At 42.1% G+C, this 18,462-nt stretch overlaps 1 protein-coding gene across 1 annotated transcript; it reads left to right on the top strand.

Moving 5' to 3' along the window:
• The first annotated feature begins 45 nt into the window (after positions 1-45).
• On the top strand, positions 46-14,504 carry TRIM41 (tripartite motif containing 41). Its single transcript, XM_072641457.1, has 6 exons — positions 46-1,756; positions 3,942-4,037; positions 4,584-4,814; positions 12,259-12,281; positions 12,574-12,701; positions 13,011-14,504. The coding sequence occupies exons 1-6, from the start codon at positions 956-958 to the stop codon at positions 13,613-13,615; spliced, it is 1,884 nt and encodes a 627-aa protein (XP_072497558.1). The 5' UTR covers positions 46-955; the 3' UTR covers positions 13,616-14,504.
• Positions 14,505-18,462: the final 3,958 nt, after the last annotated feature.

Below are 18,462 nucleotides of genomic sequence, written 5' to 3'. Positions count from 1 at the left end.
GAACGCAGGCGTAAAACTTTCCTCTTGGTCTTCCTGTTCCCACAACTTCACTCCATTTCCGGTAACCGCCTGTTGGTTGGAGCTGCCCAAGACCTCCGTGGGGGCTAGAGTAGCAACGGCGCACGCGAAGTTGGAAGACGCTTCGACGGATGGCCTAGAGCGTCGCCCTTCCTATTCCCCTCCCCCCCTCCAACCTGTGTCTTTCATTGGGGGGGGAGGGGGAAGAGTCTCCAATCAATGCGACGGCCCCGGCCTCCTTAAGTACCATAGAGACCCGGATTTTTCTGTTCCCGCCCCTTCTTCCGCCTCGGGCGCCTATAGGAGAGCCGCTTTTTAGCCCACTTCCTGTTAGCTGAGAGCGCGAGAGCCGGAGAAGAGAGGAGAGGGAGGGGGCGGGGCAGCCCAAGACATAAGGAGCCAAGGAGGGCCCGGGTGGAAGGAAATGGGCGTGCGAAGAGGCCGGAAGTAAAGCAAAGATTACAGGAAGTTAAGGGGAGGAGCTAGGGGTGAGGGGAGGGAACCATATGAGGAGGGGGAAGGAGGAGTTAGGTAGGATTTGCATTCAGTACCCAGACTGAGGAAACAGTCCGGGAGGGCCCGAAATAGTGCCATTTGTCCCTTTTGCAGCATGGGGGTGGGAGTGGGTGGGAAAGGCTATTGTCAATTAGGTTTGTAAATTAGAGCTCCTCGCTTTCTTGGGGCTAAAAACTGTGTTTGTGTGTGTGTGTACGCGCGTGTGCGTGTGCGTGCGCGCGCAGGTGCGCCACAGTGTGTGTTTGGGTCAGGGCACCTCTGTGGCCCCCGTTGGGAGTGGGGAAGAGAAACGGGGGCAGAAAGGGAATTTGGTTGTAGAATCAAAAAGGAAGAATCTCCCTCTTCCCACCCCCTTCCGTTTTCCTGGCCTCCCTGCCCTAGCCCTTGGCAGATAACCCTCCCTGGTTGATTTGAGACTAAGATGGCTGCCGTTGCCATGGCACCCAATCCAGTCCAGACCCTCCAAGAGGAGGCAGTGTGTGCCATCTGCCTGGATTACTTTACAGATCCCGTGTCCATTGGCTGTGGGCACAACTTCTGCAGGGTGTGTGTGACCCAGTTGTGGGGTGGAGAGGATGAGGAGGAGAGGGAGGAGGAAGAAGATGAAGGGGAAGAAGAGGAGGTGGAGGCAGTGGGTGCCAGTGGTGGGTGGGACACCCCCATGCGAGAGGATGAGTACGAGGGGGATATGGAAGAGGAAGAAGTGGAGGAGGAAGAGGATGAAGAGTTTTGGACCAATAGCATCAATGGCCCCACCTGGGACAACATGGACTATGTGTGGGATGAGGAGGAAGAGGAAGATTTGGACTACTACCTGGGGGATGTGGAAGAGGAGCTGAGGGGTGAGGAGGAGGAAGAAGATGAAGATGAGGAGGTATTGGAAGAAGATGAAGAGGAAGAGCTAGAGCCAGCCACCCCTCCACCACCAACCCCTGCTCCTAGGCGCAGATTCACCTGCCCCCAGTGTAGGAAGACTTTTCCCCGTAGGAGCTTTAGACCCAACCTACAGTTGGCCAACATGGTGCAGGTCATTCGGCAAATGCACCCAGCCCCTCGGAGAGGAAGTCGGGGGAACGAACAAGGTGTATGCCCCAAGCACCAAGAGGCTCTCAAGTTGTTCTGTGAAGTGGATGAGGAGGCTATCTGTGTGGTGTGCCGGGAATCGAGAAACCACAAGCAACACAGTGTGGTGCCATTGGAGGAAGTGGTGCAGGAGTACAAGGTGAGAATGAGAAGGGGACACAGTCTTGGGGTGGTAGAAAGGAAGCAGAGTCAGGAAGGGGGAGTAGAGGAGGGTAACTGCCCTTTCCCTGCCAGATCTCATCCCACATTCAACCTTATCACTTCCGCTTCATACTAGAGAAGGCCTACCTAGAGAAACAGGAGGATAATATAGAGAATAAAGGAATAAGCATTTATATAGTACCTACTAGGTGCCAGGCCCTGTGCTGAACACTTGACAAATATCATTTTATCCTTCAGTCAACCCTCTGAGGTAGGTGTTTCGCATGGTAGAAACTGGGATGGCTGTCCTCATAATATTCTGGGCACAATGTCACATTGCCAGGGAGACCACTGCTGCTTTCTGTGGGTCACCTCACAGGTGTTTTTAGCAGTAGTAGTAGTGGTGGTGGTAGTAGTAGTAGTAAGTAGTAGTAGTAACCAAAGAAAACCCTGGCCCTGACAGAGTGATTCAGAGACCTCCTAGAGACAGGGATGGAGAGAGAGAAATTTTAGGAGAAAAATTGGGGAAACACTTCAGGCTAAAAGTAAGCTGATAATTATTCATCTCTCAGGTATAAATCTGGAATAATTAATGAGGTTGGGGAGCTCCTCAAAACCACACCTGTTTCATTCTCTGGCCTTGCTGACTAGTTTAAAGTAATTGGATAGTTTATACTATAAAGCAGGAGACAGAATGTTAGCACCCTTATTGCTTCAACATTAGCCTACCTCTATTTTTTTCCTGAGTAGCTGCTTTTTGAGATCCCACCTTTGAATTCTGTTTATAGATTGGTTGACACCTCATTTATTTTAGGACTTGGCTGTGTTGTTGGACTTTAGCAATGAAGAATTAATTGTATAATAGAGTGAATTGTACATTGAGGCCAAGTTGGGTTTATCTAATTCACAGCATCATGATCCCCGCACCTAACCTAGAATTGTAAACTGCCTGAAGGGGATTAAGTCTTTTTACTTTTTCCTTTGTATTTCTCATACTTCTTTGAACTGGGTTCTCCACAATGGTATGTGAAATTAATATTGGTTCTGAGAATAAATTCAGTACTTGCCCATTCTCTCCAGGCATGCCTCCCAGCAGAATCCTAGACCTGAATTTTAGTTCAATTGGCAACTTTTTTTGAGTTTCTTTTATTTGTGGAGACTTGTACTTAATACTGAATTGGACTTTGATTGGGGAAGGAAAGAGAAGGATGCAAAATTCAACACATGGTTCTTGCCTTTGACAATCTTTGTTCCATCAGTTAGAACGTCATATTGACAGATAGGAACTTATAAAAGTAGTTATAACAGATTGATAATTGTGAATTACTTGATTACTGTAATTATTATAAATTACTTTGTCAAAAGTTGTAAATACAATTCCACTACTGAGAAAAATTATTTCCTTCATGGAATCTTCATTCTCTTTGATTTTGAGGACCACCAGCAGAGTTTACAAGTACTGTTAAGTAACCATTGGAATACTAAGGCAGAGGAGAGAGAAGAGGGGGAGGCAAAATGTGAGAGTAGAAGATTGATAGAGGATAAATGCATATAATGTGGCAGGGGCTGAGCTCTCAGTGGATTTCTGTTGGCACCACACGTATGTTCTTTTCCTGGCCTTGTAATAGCTGTTTTTAAAGAAAAAAATATATCTTCTGTTACATTGTTCACAAAGCATTCCTTATTTAATCACTGTAAAAGTAAAAAGTGGAGAGCTAAACTGGATCTGATTTCCTAACTCTTGTTCAGAAATTATTTACCCTTTATTTCCTTTTACTCCTAACTTTAAATAACTCAAAATAAAACAAATCCCCATTAAAAATAAGACTGCAAACCTAAGTTTTGACAGCCTTTTAAAGAGTTGTATCAAGGTCTTTTCCCTTTCTCTCTGGCATGGTGGGAGGAAATGCAGTATGTTTGATATGCTGCTAACTTTCTTAAAAGAGCAGATAAATCATATGATTCCAATGGAGACAAAAACTGTAGATATCCAGCCTTGTATAAAGCTAAAAGTTCCAGTGGTTTAATAAAGGAAAGGAGTGAGAGGTAAGTGTACATGCAGGACCCTGTCCTTTTTGCTCATTTTGTGGAGAGCATTTTTTTCCATCTAGTGATATACTCATTACAAGCAATTGAAAAAAACCAACTATGTTTGTCCCATTCTTACCATTCACATGTGACAGGCCAAGCTGCTTGGTCACGTGGAACCATTGAGGAAGCACCTGGAAGCTGTGCAGAAGCTGAAGGCCAAGGAAGAGAGGAGGGTCACAGAGCTCAAGGCAGGTGGATGTGATTGGGAGGGTGGGCACAGTCCAAAACAAGAGTGCAGACACTAGGGTAATGAGGGGAATGGGAAAGGGGGAAAAGGGCCTAGATTGGAGATAAAGTGGAGACCAAGGGCCAGATGCTGAGATCTTTGGAGAAGAACAGAAGTTCAATGTGGGAAATGTGATACTAGGAGAGTCTTTGTGAGGAAAGTGGGAAGAGTGATTAGAGAAGAGAAAGAGCAATAAAAAAGAAAATATGGGGTGGAAGGGGATTTGGCGATCATCTGGTCCAGCTCGCCTGTTTTATCAATGAGGAAATTGAGATTCAAAGAAAAACTAAGTGACTTTCCCATGGTCACAAATATGGCAGTAACAGAACTGGAATGAAACACCAGGGTCTCTGAACTCCTTAGTGAGTATTCTTTCACATGTTATTTAGAACAAGAAACCTTGGATGTCGTGTCCCATGGTGAAGGCCAGGAATAAGGGAGAGTAGTAGAAGTGAACTCTTGGTATGGATGACCAAGTGACTCCCTTGTTCCTTTTTATCCTTCCTAGAGTCAGATGAAGACAGAGCTGGCAGCAGTAGCATCAGAATTTGGAAGATTGGCACGATTTCTGGCTGATGAACAAGCTGGGCTAGAACGGCGCTTACGGGAACATCATGAAGTCCAGTTAGGGCGAGCAGGAGCCGCAGCGGGGCGCCTGGAGGAGCAGGCTGCGCAGCTAAGTCGATTGCTGGCTGAGGCACAAGAGCGAAGCCAGCAGGGGGGACTTCGGCTGCTCAAGGTAAGAACAACTTCACATTCTATTACACGTCTTTGTGCCCTTGTTTTCTTCAGTCTCAACTCTTCCCATCTCTGCTGTTCTTTCCTCAGTCAATCAGCATTAACTGAGAACCCATTAAATATAATCCTTAACATATCACTCACTATCAGCAAAGTGCTGAGAATAACAGAGTCCTGGTCCTTGCCCTATCTTCAGTCTAAGATAGAGGAGACATTTATAAATGTTTATTTGATCACATATTAAATTTTATAGGAATTCAGAGCAGAAAAGGTTTGGCCCTGGATGGTTCACATTCTATACTTAGTTATTACAAGGACCTTGAAAGTTGCTATACTTGACAAAAAAATCCCCTCCACGATCCACCTGACATTTAGCCTTTGCCTGAAGGCCTCCAGGGAGAGGATACCTACTCTCCACTGTAGTAGTCCACTGTACTCTTGGACAGCTCAAAATGCTAATAAGTTTTTACTTACAAAAAGCCCAAATATCCTTCTTTGCAACCTCCTCGTATACATCCTAGTTGTTCTCTCTGGGAACAAAAAGAACAAATCTAATCCTTTTTTTTAACCCAACAACCCTTCAAACACTCAAAGACAGCTATCATGTCTCCTCTGAGTTCTCTATTTTCCAGGCTAAACATCCCCACGGTCTGTAACTGAATCTTATATAGCATATACTCAGGGCCCTATTCCATTTAATTCAGTTACCTAGAGATGGCTAGTTTGTGCTAAAAAGTATTCAAAAAAGGCACATTTGTACATTAGAATTTACAAATTCAAAATTGTGAAATATATCTGGGACAAGAACTGAGACTGGTAATCTGTATAGTCCTACCTTCTTGATGGATATGTCTTTTCAGAAAAATCTTGTTAAAAAGCAGTATGGTAGAAGAGTACAGAAGGAGTTGTTCCATAAGTAGAGTTTCTTTTAGGTCATACTGGAATTCATAGGAATCAAAACTTTTTCACTTTTGTAGATATACGTGAGGCCTGTTTTCTAGCATGTCTGTATAACTACAGTTTGGCAGAGGGGAGCAACTCCAGTGCAAAGAAAACTTTAATTTCAATTCACAGATACATATATATATTGAATTCTTATTGTCTGTAAGGCACCATGCTCTAGGTTCTGTTGGAAATAAAAAGATAAATAAATATAATCCCATCCTCAGATATGGAAATAGTGGAAATCGTAGTCTAGTAGAGGGAGTAAGACAAGTCCTTAAGTAAATAAGATACAAAATATAGGGTAAAAATTCATGAAAGGTAGATAAAGAAAAAAGGTGTGATCAGAGTTCAAAAAAGACAGGGTCATTACTGGTAAAGCAGAATTAGGACAGGTTTTAGGAAAGAAGTGACTTGTAAGATTGGCCTTGAAGACTAGGTAGGATTCAGAATGTTTGGCATATGGAAGGTACTCCACAGGTGAAGAAGTGAAAAAATACAGGACATGTGTGGGTGATAGCTGTAGTTCATTTTGATTGAATCAAATGTGTGAGATAAAATTAGAACCAGATGGCTCACAAGGAGGGAAGGAGTCTGAACAGAATCCATTGTTTCAGGAAGCTGCAGAACATTTGTGAGCAGAGGGGGGTCACACAGGGTGGGAAATAGAGAGATTGATCTAGCTTCATTGCATGAAATGCATTGGAAAGGGAGAAACTAGTTTAGAGACTGTTTTAATAGCATAAATAAGAAGAAATGAAAGCCTGGACCAGAGAGAGTGGAGTGGAAAGGAAGCTATGTAGGACATATGTAGGAAGCAAAACTGACTAGGTGGGCACCTGGACTAAGAGGAAGTCTGAGGAGTCAAAAATTACTGAAAGATTCCAAGAGGGCCCCTCTGACCCCTCCATTGGGGGCACAGCTGACAGGCATAGGTAATTTGAGTAGCAGCTCTGAGGAAAATTAAGCACTGTTTAAGACAGGTTGTTTGAGTTGGCAGAAGAACATCAGACAGGCCTGGTCCCAAGTTTGAGAAGTCATTAGATAGAAGTGATATTTGAAATCATGGGAAGAAAGGGGATGGGTGGGCCTTCCTTATTTATTGATGCCTTTCACTTACTCCTCCAAGAAGCACCAATATTGGCTTACTGATTCCCCCATTGAAGTTTTTGCTGCCACTTCCTGGCATGTCTGTATAACTACAGTTTGGCAGATGGTAAAATTTAATTTCACTTCACAAATATATTGAATCATTATTGTCTCTAAGGCACTGTGCTCTAGGTTCTGTTGGGAATAAAGAGATAAATAAAACATAACCCCATCTTCAGATATGGAAACAATGGAAGGAGTCGTCTACTGGGTCTTAGTTACCTAAAGTTTATTAACTATTTCTTGACTGTTAGGCTTTTCAAGATGCTTACCATGTCAAGTTATACTTCACTTGCCAGCCATGGAACCATTAAAGAGCTCCATCTTTGACCCCTGAATGAAAATGATTCTCCTCTGTCTGACAGTCAACAATTTTGTCTCTGGTTTTCCTGCACTGACCTTTGTTCAGGGCCAACCTCCACCAAACTATGGGATCCTGGCTTTTCACTTAGCTTTTCAGTTCTGTAGGTAGCTCTCAGAATGCAAGTTGCAGTACTGTTGCTGATCTGCCTTAGTATAAGGAGTTAAATCAACAGTAGTTGTCTACACCTAAGATGTAAAACTTGCAGCCCAGGCCATGGCCTGACTCAGATTAAAATGTAATTGAAAAATGTTTAAGAAAATAAAAATACCATACAACATAGATAATGTTTACTTGTGGTTTTCTAAATCAGTGGCTGGCCCACAGGGATCTGTTTCTATTTGAGTTTGTTCTACAATGAAATCATAGGTCTGGTCCATAGAAAGAGCGAGTATGGTATTAATTAAAGGTAGGAACACTGGACTTGAGTCCTCAGATCTCTGTTTGCATCCTGGGACTAACTAACTACATGGCCATGGGTTAGCTCATCTGTGAGCTCGTTTCCTAACCCTATAAAATGCCTGTATAATAGCCATACTTGTCACTTCACAGCATTCCTCTTAGGGAGATGTTTTATAAGCTAGAAAGCACTGTATAAATGCACACTGTCATTATAGGACAGGGTTATCTGCAGCTTTCAGATCCTTTTGTCTGTGAAGGCTTCATGGATGAGATGGGACTAGAGCTATGTGTGAAGAATAGCTAGCATTCAGATAAGCAGAGATGAAGAAAAAGCACATTTCAGGCATGGATGACAATAAGAGGAATAGATGAGGCAGGAATGAGTTTATTGGGGTAACAGTGAATAGACTAGCCTGATTGATGCCAAAAGTGGCTTGTCAAGGTCGTTTTTAAATATGATTAGATAGTAGGATCTGATTATGAAAAGCTTTGAAAGCTATATGGAATCAAAATTTTGAGACAAGTATGGATTTGATTATCTAGTTCAAATCTCCTCTTCCCCCTTTTTTTTTTAAACAAATGGGTCATTGGATACTCTGGGGGATTAGACAGTTTGCCCATAGTTAGTGGCAGAGTTTGAACTAGAACCCAAGGCCTCTTGACTTAGTTTCTTGTTCCTTCACATTCCTCAGTACTCATACCATGCTAGGCTACCATAGGATCCTGAATAGGATAGTAACATGATAAAAATGGTATTTTAGGAAGATTAATCTAGTGATTTGTTACATAGAATGAACTGAATTAGGGAGAGACCGACTGCAGAGACCAGCTGCAAAGCTTTTATAGACTTCAGTTCCTGGATTAGGACAGGAACAGTGAGAATGAAGTATAATAGAATGTTATATTCAGGAGTCTGAGAGGTATTTTGTAAAAAGAGGTCATGGAAGACTTCCCACACATTGGCTCTAGGGATTGCAGGAGAGGGAAAGATCCAGTATGAATTCAATGAGTTAACATTGCCTTGTTCTCCCCTTCTTTCTTCTTAAAAAAAGTTTTAGTGATAGATATCCTTTGTTTTTACATCACAATGATTTCCTATTATACACCTCCACTTTACTGATCAATCCATATGACAAAGAAAAGCTGACATAGGGACCAAATCTGACAATCCATATGGCATTCCTCACCCATTCTCCCCTACCTCTCCTAAAAAAGGCAGTCATAGGATCATAGATTCAAAGGTCAGGGACCTTAGAGGGCATCTCATCCAACCATGATTTTCACAGATGAGGGAGTTGAGAGAGGCTAAGTGACTTGCTCATGGTTGCAAAGCTGGTAGTGAATCGGATTTGAACCCAGGTCCTTTGGCTCCAAATTCAGTATTTTTTCTACTGTAACATGATGCCTACTTAAGTGTCATTATTTGTTTTCCAGAACTAAAGATTGGTCATTATAATTACAGAGAATTTGGCTTCCTTTCAGTTTTCTCTGTTTATATTATTGTTGTCATTAGGTATATTCTCCATCTCTTCCTACAAGTCTTTCACTGAATTTCTTTTAATTTATTACTCCTCACAATGCCAATAAAATTCCCTTATATTCATATACCATTAACTTGATTTCCAGTTTTGTGATACTACAAAAAGTGCTGCCCTGAATTTGGTGCTTGTGCCCAGTAGTGGAATCCCTGTGTCCCCCTCATCTTCATTCTCCCTCCCTCATCTCATTTTCCTTCTGTCTTACTCCTTGGTCTTTTCATTACCTTCTCATCCATATGGAGATTCCCCAGGGCTCTCACCTGAGCTCCTCTCTTCCCTTGTCAGTTTCGCTCTTGCCTGTGACCTCACTTATCTTTTCTATGTAAGTTACTCCCAAAGCCATATATTCAGATTTTTCTAATTTTTTTCTGATTTTTCTCTAATTCACCAGGCCTTCATTTCCAGCAGCTTCTTAGGCAATCCTTGCTATTGACACCTTCAACTCAACATTGAGTTTAAAATCGAAGTTGTAATCACTCCCCTCTTCCCATGCTCTGCCCACTTTTCTGATTTCTTTTTCTCTTGATTTCTTTTTGATGGTTCTTCTAATGAGCCAGACTAAAAACCTTGCAATTGTCTTTGACTCTTGAATTTCACTCACGCTTGGGCAGTCACCGGATGCTGTCAGTTCTCTCTCCAAAGTCCTTCTGCCATCCTCTCCTCTCCATCACATTGCTCACATATCAGTCCCTCTGGCTTGGACTGTTGTAATAGTATTTCTGTCTAGTGGCTTTGCCTCTATTCCCACCCTCCTCTAATAAACCCTAATAAACCTCATACTCAGGTCTCACCATGTCATTCCCCTTCTCAGGAACATCTGAAGGCTTTTTGTTGCTTGTAGGATAAACTGCAGACACCTTAGTTTACGTATTATAGCACTCCAAAGTCTGACCACAATCTCAAATAATTGCAATCCAGAGAAACCAGACTAGTAGCTGTCCTCCAGTCTTACCCTGCCCCCTTTTCCCCTCCATGTATTTGCGGAGAACATCTCCTAAGCCTAGAATGTAGTCCATCTGCCTAGTGAAATCATTCTTTCCCCTCAAAGTCCAGTTATTTACCACCTCCTTCATGCCTTCTCTCACCCCCAAGTCTCCTTCCTTCTACTTCTGCTTTTCCTCCTCAGCTAAAAGTAAACTCTTACATTTTTTTATGTACTTTATCTGGATCTCTCGCATATATTCTACCTTACATTATGCATATTTGTATAAGTGTTTTATCTTTCCTCCCGTCTCATACTAAACTCTTTGAGGTCAGGGATTATGTTCTTTTTTTATCTCTGTGTCTTTATACAAACAACTGTTTAATAATTACTGAGTTGAGTAGAATCTAGGATCCCTGAAGTGATAGTACTTTTTGACAGAAATAAATATACTGAATGAATAGTAGAGGGCTATGAACAGTTTTGATGTTTACTCACATTTAGGAGGCAGGAGGAAGAAAAATGATTAAAGGAGATTAAGGAGTATCAAAAAAGGAAGATTGCAGTATCACAAAAGCCAAGGGAATAAAGAGTTTAAAGAAGTGTCATCAGTGTTAGAAGTCAAGGACAAATGGCATTTGAACTTCACAAGGAAGGTTATTAGTGGCTTCAGAGTAGTTTCAATAAATTTGTAGAGACAGAAACTAGAGTATGAAGTTAAGAAAGAAATAAGAATGTCAAATGTGGAGCCACTTTGAGGAGTTGGGTAAAGAAGGAAAAGATTGGATGCATAGGAAGAATAGTTGGGTCAACTAAAAGGCACAAAGGAAAGGAGACTATGGAAAAGGCGAGAGTAAAGAGGCTAGAAAGGAATAGGTGGCATTGAGGGCAAATGGAGTGTAGCATTTAGATAGATTATATTTACAGAAAAGGGAGCTTCTTTTGAGAAGGGAAGAAAGTATAACTTGGTAGATGTATGGACAGTGTCCCTTAATCTCATTTCAGGACTGGACTAGATAATTTTCAAGGCCCCGTTCATCCATGACATGCTGTAATATATTGATCTAAATGTGGTAGTACAGAAGGGAACTCTGTAATTTAAGGTGCAAGGTTATTCACTAAATAAGGGCAAACAGTTGGAAGTTTAAAGGAGAATACCTGAAAGTAACTACTTTGGGAAGTATATTAGAGAGTCAGAGATGAATGAAAGAATTGCCAGAGAAATAGATAGGTCAAGACCTAAGGATAGCATAAAGCTTAACTGGGACCAAATCTTAAAGGTTGTGTTGCTTTTAACAATTCTCCTTGACCTGAAGAGCAGACAAATGGAATGATGACACTGGTTGGAAGTCATGGATTATCAGAGAAGGTGGGAGAACAGAGAAAAATAAAAGAGAATAGTGAATTACCTCTGACAAATTTTTCATCCTAAAACAGCTTTTCTCCAGTCCCCCAGCATATATTTCTGGGTTACTTCCCACCAAAACAGTCAGTATATACTTAGGCATGAACTATTAATATGAATTTGCATTCCATAATATAACTAGGAAGATAAACCTACTGTTGTTAGAGGGAAAATCATAAAACACATTCTAAAGCAAATAGAAATGATACATTGGAGTTGTATCTTTTGGATTATACCTGTTACCACTCTCCTACATTATTGTGAATCTTAAAGGGACAGTTGTATTAAATTGTCTTTCCAAAGTAGTAGAAGACTGAGATTATTCAACCTGAGGAGAATGGATCCAGTCATTATGGAAACTGAGTAGTGGACCATGAGTGTTTAAGGCTTACTGTCAGAATGAGAAGGAATGGAGTTACATTTCAGTAGGTGGGATATTAAGTCAGACTTGCTCTGGGCCAAGTGTCCAAGAGAAGATGTGACAGTTATTTTTTATTTAGGGTCCCTTAAACACGGAAAAGACCCTCAATGAATGGCAACATGAGTTAAGTAACTGGAGGTACAGGGGGGTGGAGATGAATTAAAATGCCTTCATTTTTCTCAAATGTCCCCAAAGCTGGCCCTTCTATTCCAGGCTGGAGATCTAGGGGAATAAGGAAACCAACTCTGAGGGACTGACTTTATCTTTCTTTCTCCTTCCTTACTTTTTGTCTCTATTATTCTCAGGACATCAAGGAGACTTTTAATAGGTGAGTTTCTATCCCTCATAATCCTGAATTCCATAGAATACAGATTTTAATTAGAACCACAGTATCTGGTTTCGTTGGCCCTGACTCTCCTACATACCCTGTTAACCCTGACCAGATATCTGGATCTTCCCTTATTCCCCTCCCTGGACTCACACATCTTGTACCCAGCCCCTGAATCCTAGTCTTCCTTTTTCAGGACTCAGATGTCTATCTCCCAGTCCCCAGTTCTCCTCCCCTATCTTTCCCTCTCCCTTCTGGGACTTTAGTATATCAACCTCTAATCCTCTCCCAGGTGTGAGGAGGTACAACTGCAGCCTCTAGAGATCTGGTCCCCAGATCCCAGCCATCCCCACAGTCATGACTTCTTGACAGATGCCATTGTGAGGAAGATGAGCCGGATGTTCTGTCAGGCTGCCCGAGGTACAGAGAATTCACAAATCATATACCTTCATTCATCCCTGTACAATCTAGAGCCAGAGTTTGGGGAAAGTGGGTGTATATTGATGGAATGGAAGGGAAAAATACATGGGTGATCTTTGTACTTTGAATGTAGGACCTAAGGGTCCTAGAAAAATGGTTAGAAGTTGGGGGATAGAACTTGAGGACAGGATTACTGGTTCTTTAAAGGGCAACAAGAATCTTAAGTCAAGACAACTAGGTATGGAAAAGGGGAAGAAATGGAACTGAACTAAGTGAACTTTGAAATCTCTCCTTTCCTTCTCATTCCAGTGGACCTGACTCTGGATCCTGACACTGCTCATCCAGCCTTAGCCCTGTCACCAGACCGACGCGGGGTCCGTTTGGCAGAGCGGCGCCAGGAACTCCCCGACCATTCCAAACGATTTCCAACTGAATGCTGTGTGCTGGGTGCCCAGGGCTTCCGCTCTGGTCGCCACTATTGGGAGGTGGAGGTGGGGGGGCGGCGTGGCTGGGCTGTAGGGGCTGCTCGTGAGTCAACTCGTCATAAGGAGAAGGGGGGCCCAATAGGGAGTTCTGGGGGTGGTAGTGGGGATGCCACACCATCCCGCCATCACCATCGCCGCAGAAGGCCCCATTTGCCCCAGCAGCCAATGTTTCAAAGGGAGGTATGGTGTGTGGGCACCAATGGGAAGCGCTACCAGGCACAGAGCTCAACTGAGCAGACACCTTTGAGCCCTGGTGACAAGCCACACCGATTAGGGGTATACCTGGACTATGAGGCAGGACGACTGGGCTTCTATAATGCGGAGACTCTGGGACATGTACATACCTTCTCAGCTGCCTTTCTGGGTGAGCGGGTCTTCCCCTTCTTCCGGGTGATTTCCAAGGGCACCCGAATCAAACTCTGCCCCTGAAGCATCCCAGCGCTTGCTCCCCCTCCCCCGAACTTCCCTTATCTCGATAGAGGCTAAGGGTGAGTCCTCAAGCTGGGGAGGATGGTTCTCTTCTGCACCACTACTCTTTTTCTCCTAGGTTCCCACCTCTGGTTTTCATTCTCCAACCTTCTCTGTCCTCTCATCCTTGTCTATAGTTGGGTATGGGTCCCTGAAAGCGAAAAAATTGTTAAGCATCTACTTTCTCCTCTGTTTTCTACTCTTCAATTCCACTTCTATTACTTGTCTACCCAAAAGGATTTTATTTAGAGAGGGGAACGTTTGAGTTTTTTTGTTTTTGAATGGGATGAGACCCTTCCCCTCCACCTTTCTGTCAGCTGTCTGTAGCTGAGGGGGATATATGGGGAGGCTGGGTTCCTCTAAGGTTGTCTCTCAGATCAGAACCATAATGGTCATCACCCTCATGATTTTATTTTTCACCTGTCTCTGCCTCTTCCTTCACTCCTTCATATCCTGTTCTGCTGCTCACTTGCCTCCCACCTTCATTTCCCAAAGGAAAGTTTGTCACCAAAAATGTGACTCGTGTTCTCAAGCCCAGATTCCCCTTCCCTCTCCCCAGTTTGCAGCTTGCAGCATCCCCTACTTGGCAAAGCCCGAGAGGGGAGGTAGGGAATGGTTTGATCCTTTGAGAAGAGTCTTGGGCATAGTCTATATTTTTCTAGAACCCTCCACTTCCAATTTGGAGGCTTATTCCAAGTTGGAGGTAAGCCCCTCCCACTCCCTATTTCTTAGCCTCCTGCCTTTCTCTGTACTGCTCTTTGGCCGAGGTTGGTTTGGGGTGAAATTGAAGGGTGGGAGTGGAATGGTGTGTAGAAACGAACAATAAAAGTTTACTGCTTTATCAGTTTCAGTGAGTAGTTTTATTTTGGTGGTTTCTGGGTAAAGATGCTGCCTAATTGGCTTAATTTCTTAATGCTTTTCCCCTCTGCCCTCCATCCCATTCCCCCCTTTCACCTTGCCATTATAGTTAGCCCCTTCCAGTGAGTGGAGGGCCCCACTGCATGAAGTAGGGGTACATGGAAGTAATGAGGAAACTGAGCTATCGCACATGGGTCTCAAGTTTTAGGGGAGACCACCCTTCAAAGATCCCCTTCTCATTACTTGATTTTGTTCTTTGGATCTCTTTCCTAAGGCTCCACCTTGATTACCTTAAGTTTTTCTTATAATCAGTTCTTTTCTGCTTCTTTTCCCTATCTTCCTTTTTACCTTTGATGTCCATATTTTCCAGATAAGATCTCATTCTCCATTCCTGCCTCACACAACACCATTTTCTCAACCCATATTAAATAGGGATCTTTCTTGCCCCTTCCCCCCCTTCAAGCTTTCCATTCTTTTTGGGGCCTCTCCTTTTGCTGTTTCCTATCCAGTCATCTTAACCATTTAAACAACTTATCTTCCCCTCATACTTAGGATTTTCCTCCCCTTAGCCCATCCCAGACATCTAAAAAAACACCCCCTACTCTGCTTTAACACTAAGGAAACTGGATTAACACTAACACCCAATAACTAAAGGAAATAAACCATAAGAAAGATACAATTCACAATGTTTTTAAAGAGCATTGTTAATTGAGATGGAAAGAAGTCATCTAAGTCCAGTAGTGTGAAGTTCAAGTTAAAATGCTGTTCACTAAAAAGCCTTGTAAGCAGCCTAGTGCTCCTAGCATAATTACTCAGAAAACCTTTAAACATTTCCTAGTTACATTTCAATTTGATCTGGCCACCTGTTTGACCTCTCTGATTAATCATTTTACAGATAAGCACACAGGCACAGAAACAGTTAAGTGACTTAGTCAAACAAAGCCCTAATTCAGATCCAGGCCTCTAAGTCCCAAGTACATCTGTAAGACTGCTTTTATTTCCTTTGCTACCTAGCTGTTCCTAACACCTCAGATTTTTTTCAACAGACATAACTAAAAAATCATTGTATTAATCCTTTCCCAGTGAGCGTAGGGAAAATTTGGTATATTTGGTTTGGTTGGAGGTGTATGGGCATATCAATCAATAAACATTAAGTGCCTACTATGTGCTAAGCACCAGGGATACAAAAAATGGGAGAAGACAATTGCTGCCCTTAAGCTCACAGGTATTATAGGGGGAAAAAACCATGCAAACAAATAAACTAACAAGCTACATACAAGATAAATAGGAAGTAATCTACAAAGGAAGGCGCTACAGTCAAAAAGTTGGAAAAGGATTCCTTCCAAACATGAGATTTTAATTGGGGCTTAAAGGAAGTCAGTAGTTAAAGGGGGAGTGTTCCAGGTACAGGGACAGGCAGAAAAATGCCCAGGGTATTTAAAATGTGTCTCTAGTGCTATGTTAAACTAAAGATAGAACTCCCAAGTGTGTCCGTTTTAGGTTTAAATGAAACTGGGAAATGGTTAATTAAGAATACAACAGATATTAATTTGTGATTTTCTAAGCCAATGCAGCCTACAGGGATCCATTTCTATTTGAGTTTGACACCACTGCTGTAGCGAATATGCTTGAGTGTTTAAATATGCTTCTTTAAACAAGAAGCAGTTTTCTTTTAGGTAGTCCTTGTGAAAAATGCAGTTCCTTTTATCAGCAGCTCTTTTTTCTGCCGGTAGGTATTCATCTCTCCCAAATTTAGTTACTGAATTGGGGTTCTGTACTAGTGCCAGGTTCCACCCTCTGCTACACTTGTTAAGAGTAATCAGTCCTGCTTTGTTACACTTTGGATTCTGGGCTGCTGACCTAAAATCACCATTACCAGGTTCCAAGAGCTGGATTTTCAAGTCTCTAAATGGATGGGGCCCTAAAGAACACCTAGGCCTGGTATGTCCTAGTCTGCTTAATGTTGACAGTCTGGAATTTCCAAGATCCCAGCCAATCCTGGGGCTTTGCTTTTGGCTCTTGCTGCCTCCCCACACAAAACTGCAAGCTCCAGATGTCCCTGGTTGTGCTAGGATTATACCTTACACGGCCACTTTCCTGCTCATGGATTTCTGGCTGATATTCTTTGACCTTTGATTTCTTAAGTATTTGATCTGATGTCAACTAAAATATTAGGTTATATGGAAGCTGAATTGTCTGTTTTCCATTCTTGGACAGCAATTTTAAGCAAACTTGGACAGAAATTTTAAGTAAATGTTTAAATATCCTTTTCCTTGCCTCATGAACTTCAAGCATGTTTCCTCATTTTTGCAGCCCACCCACCTCCTTAAGTTAAAAAAAAAATACCTTCACTCTGCTTACAACTTAGCACAGAAAGCTTAAAATAATTGTTTCTAAGTCATGTCTCAATTTTGTCCCTGAATAACAGTGCTCTCTAGTACTCAAGTGAATTTAGATCTCATCAATGTAGGTATTCACTTTAGTAATGCATATCAAAATCCCATTCAAGCATGTTTCCTCATTTTTGCAGCCCACCCACCTCCTTAAGTTAAAAAAAAAAAAATACCTTCATTCTGCTTACAACTTAGCACAGAAAGCTTAAAATTCTAAGTCATGTCTCAATTTTGTCCCTGAATAACAGTGCTCTCTAGTACTCAAGTGAATTTAGATCTCATCAATGTAGGTATTCACTTTAGTGATGCATATCAAAATCCCATTCCTTCAAAGCTACCAGAGGTGACCTACACCTCAGTCATGGTCCTTTCATTTTCTCTTGGCATTCAGGATACCAAAAGATACTTCTTTGCTGACATTTGCTTCTTCTCACAATTCCAAAATGCTCACTTATTTAATAACTTCAAAACTCATGTTACTTGGCAATTCTAACATTATGTCAATCCTTTTGCCCCAGTGCAGTCTACTCTAGACATCTGAGCTACCTTTCCTAGGAAACAATGTTACAATATATTGGTACCAAGACAATCTTGATATTTTATGTTTATCTAAGTTCCAAGTTCCAGAGTCCAGAACCTATTATATAGGATCTTAGGTCTGCAAAATTAGATTAGTAGTTATTCCTGTGATTTTACAAAGAAGGGTTGGTTGACACACAAAGAGAGCCCAAGATTTATCACCCATCTGGGGACTGGAGGGTATATTAATTACCTGGTACTGTTAACTGGCAAAAAACAAAAAAAAAAAAACAAAAAACAAACCCACAACCACCTTGACTGATGTCTGTGATCCAGGGAAGCAAGGTCACACTAATGGGCAGAATCACAATCCCCAAACCATGATCTTGACACCAATTCCACTGGTATTTTACCATTATACTATACTGCATCTCATGTTCAAACACATTTAAATCCTCATGAGGAAGAGGCCTTTGAGACCCAGTCACCATCTACCAAAAGTACAATTGACTTGGAAACCCTGCTCTTTGGAGGGAAGACTCCCTTGCCTCAGCCCCCTTGTCAAACAGTCCATCAGCACACCCTAACTGCCACCAGAAGGGGCTGTTAAGGTGCTGGGATAGCCTAGGATGTTGAGTTGTCAACTTAGAGTAGACTATCACTAATGGGAGGTCTTTACAGACCATCCAAATCATCAACCCCAACTCCCTGTGATTACTTAATGAGACTGATTATCAGTGAACTAACAATCCAATAAAAACTTTTCAATTTATTTTAAAACCACAGTTGGGTACACAAATAGCTTATTACCAACTCAAGCACTACACATTTATCTTCCAAAGCTATCACATTAATATACTTTCATCTTTGCACCATCTCTAAGTAGCTTAAGTGTGGAAAGGTTTATTTATTTCCTCTACATATGACAAATTGGTCAGGCAGACTAATTAGGCAGACCTTTGGTTTTTGTAGCTTTGTATACAAGAGTATCTTACAGTCCAAAAACTAACTGAGAACACACACTAATTAAGTAAATAT

This window comes from Notamacropus eugenii, chromosome 2, assembly GCF_028372415.1.
Source record: "Notamacropus eugenii isolate mMacEug1 chromosome 2, mMacEug1.pri_v2, whole genome shotgun sequence".
Lineage (NCBI taxonomy): Eukaryota > Metazoa > Chordata > Mammalia > Diprotodontia > Macropodidae > Notamacropus > Notamacropus eugenii.
The sequence above is the reverse complement of the archived record's forward strand: the minus strand, read 5'-3'. Positions and strand labels throughout refer to the sequence as shown.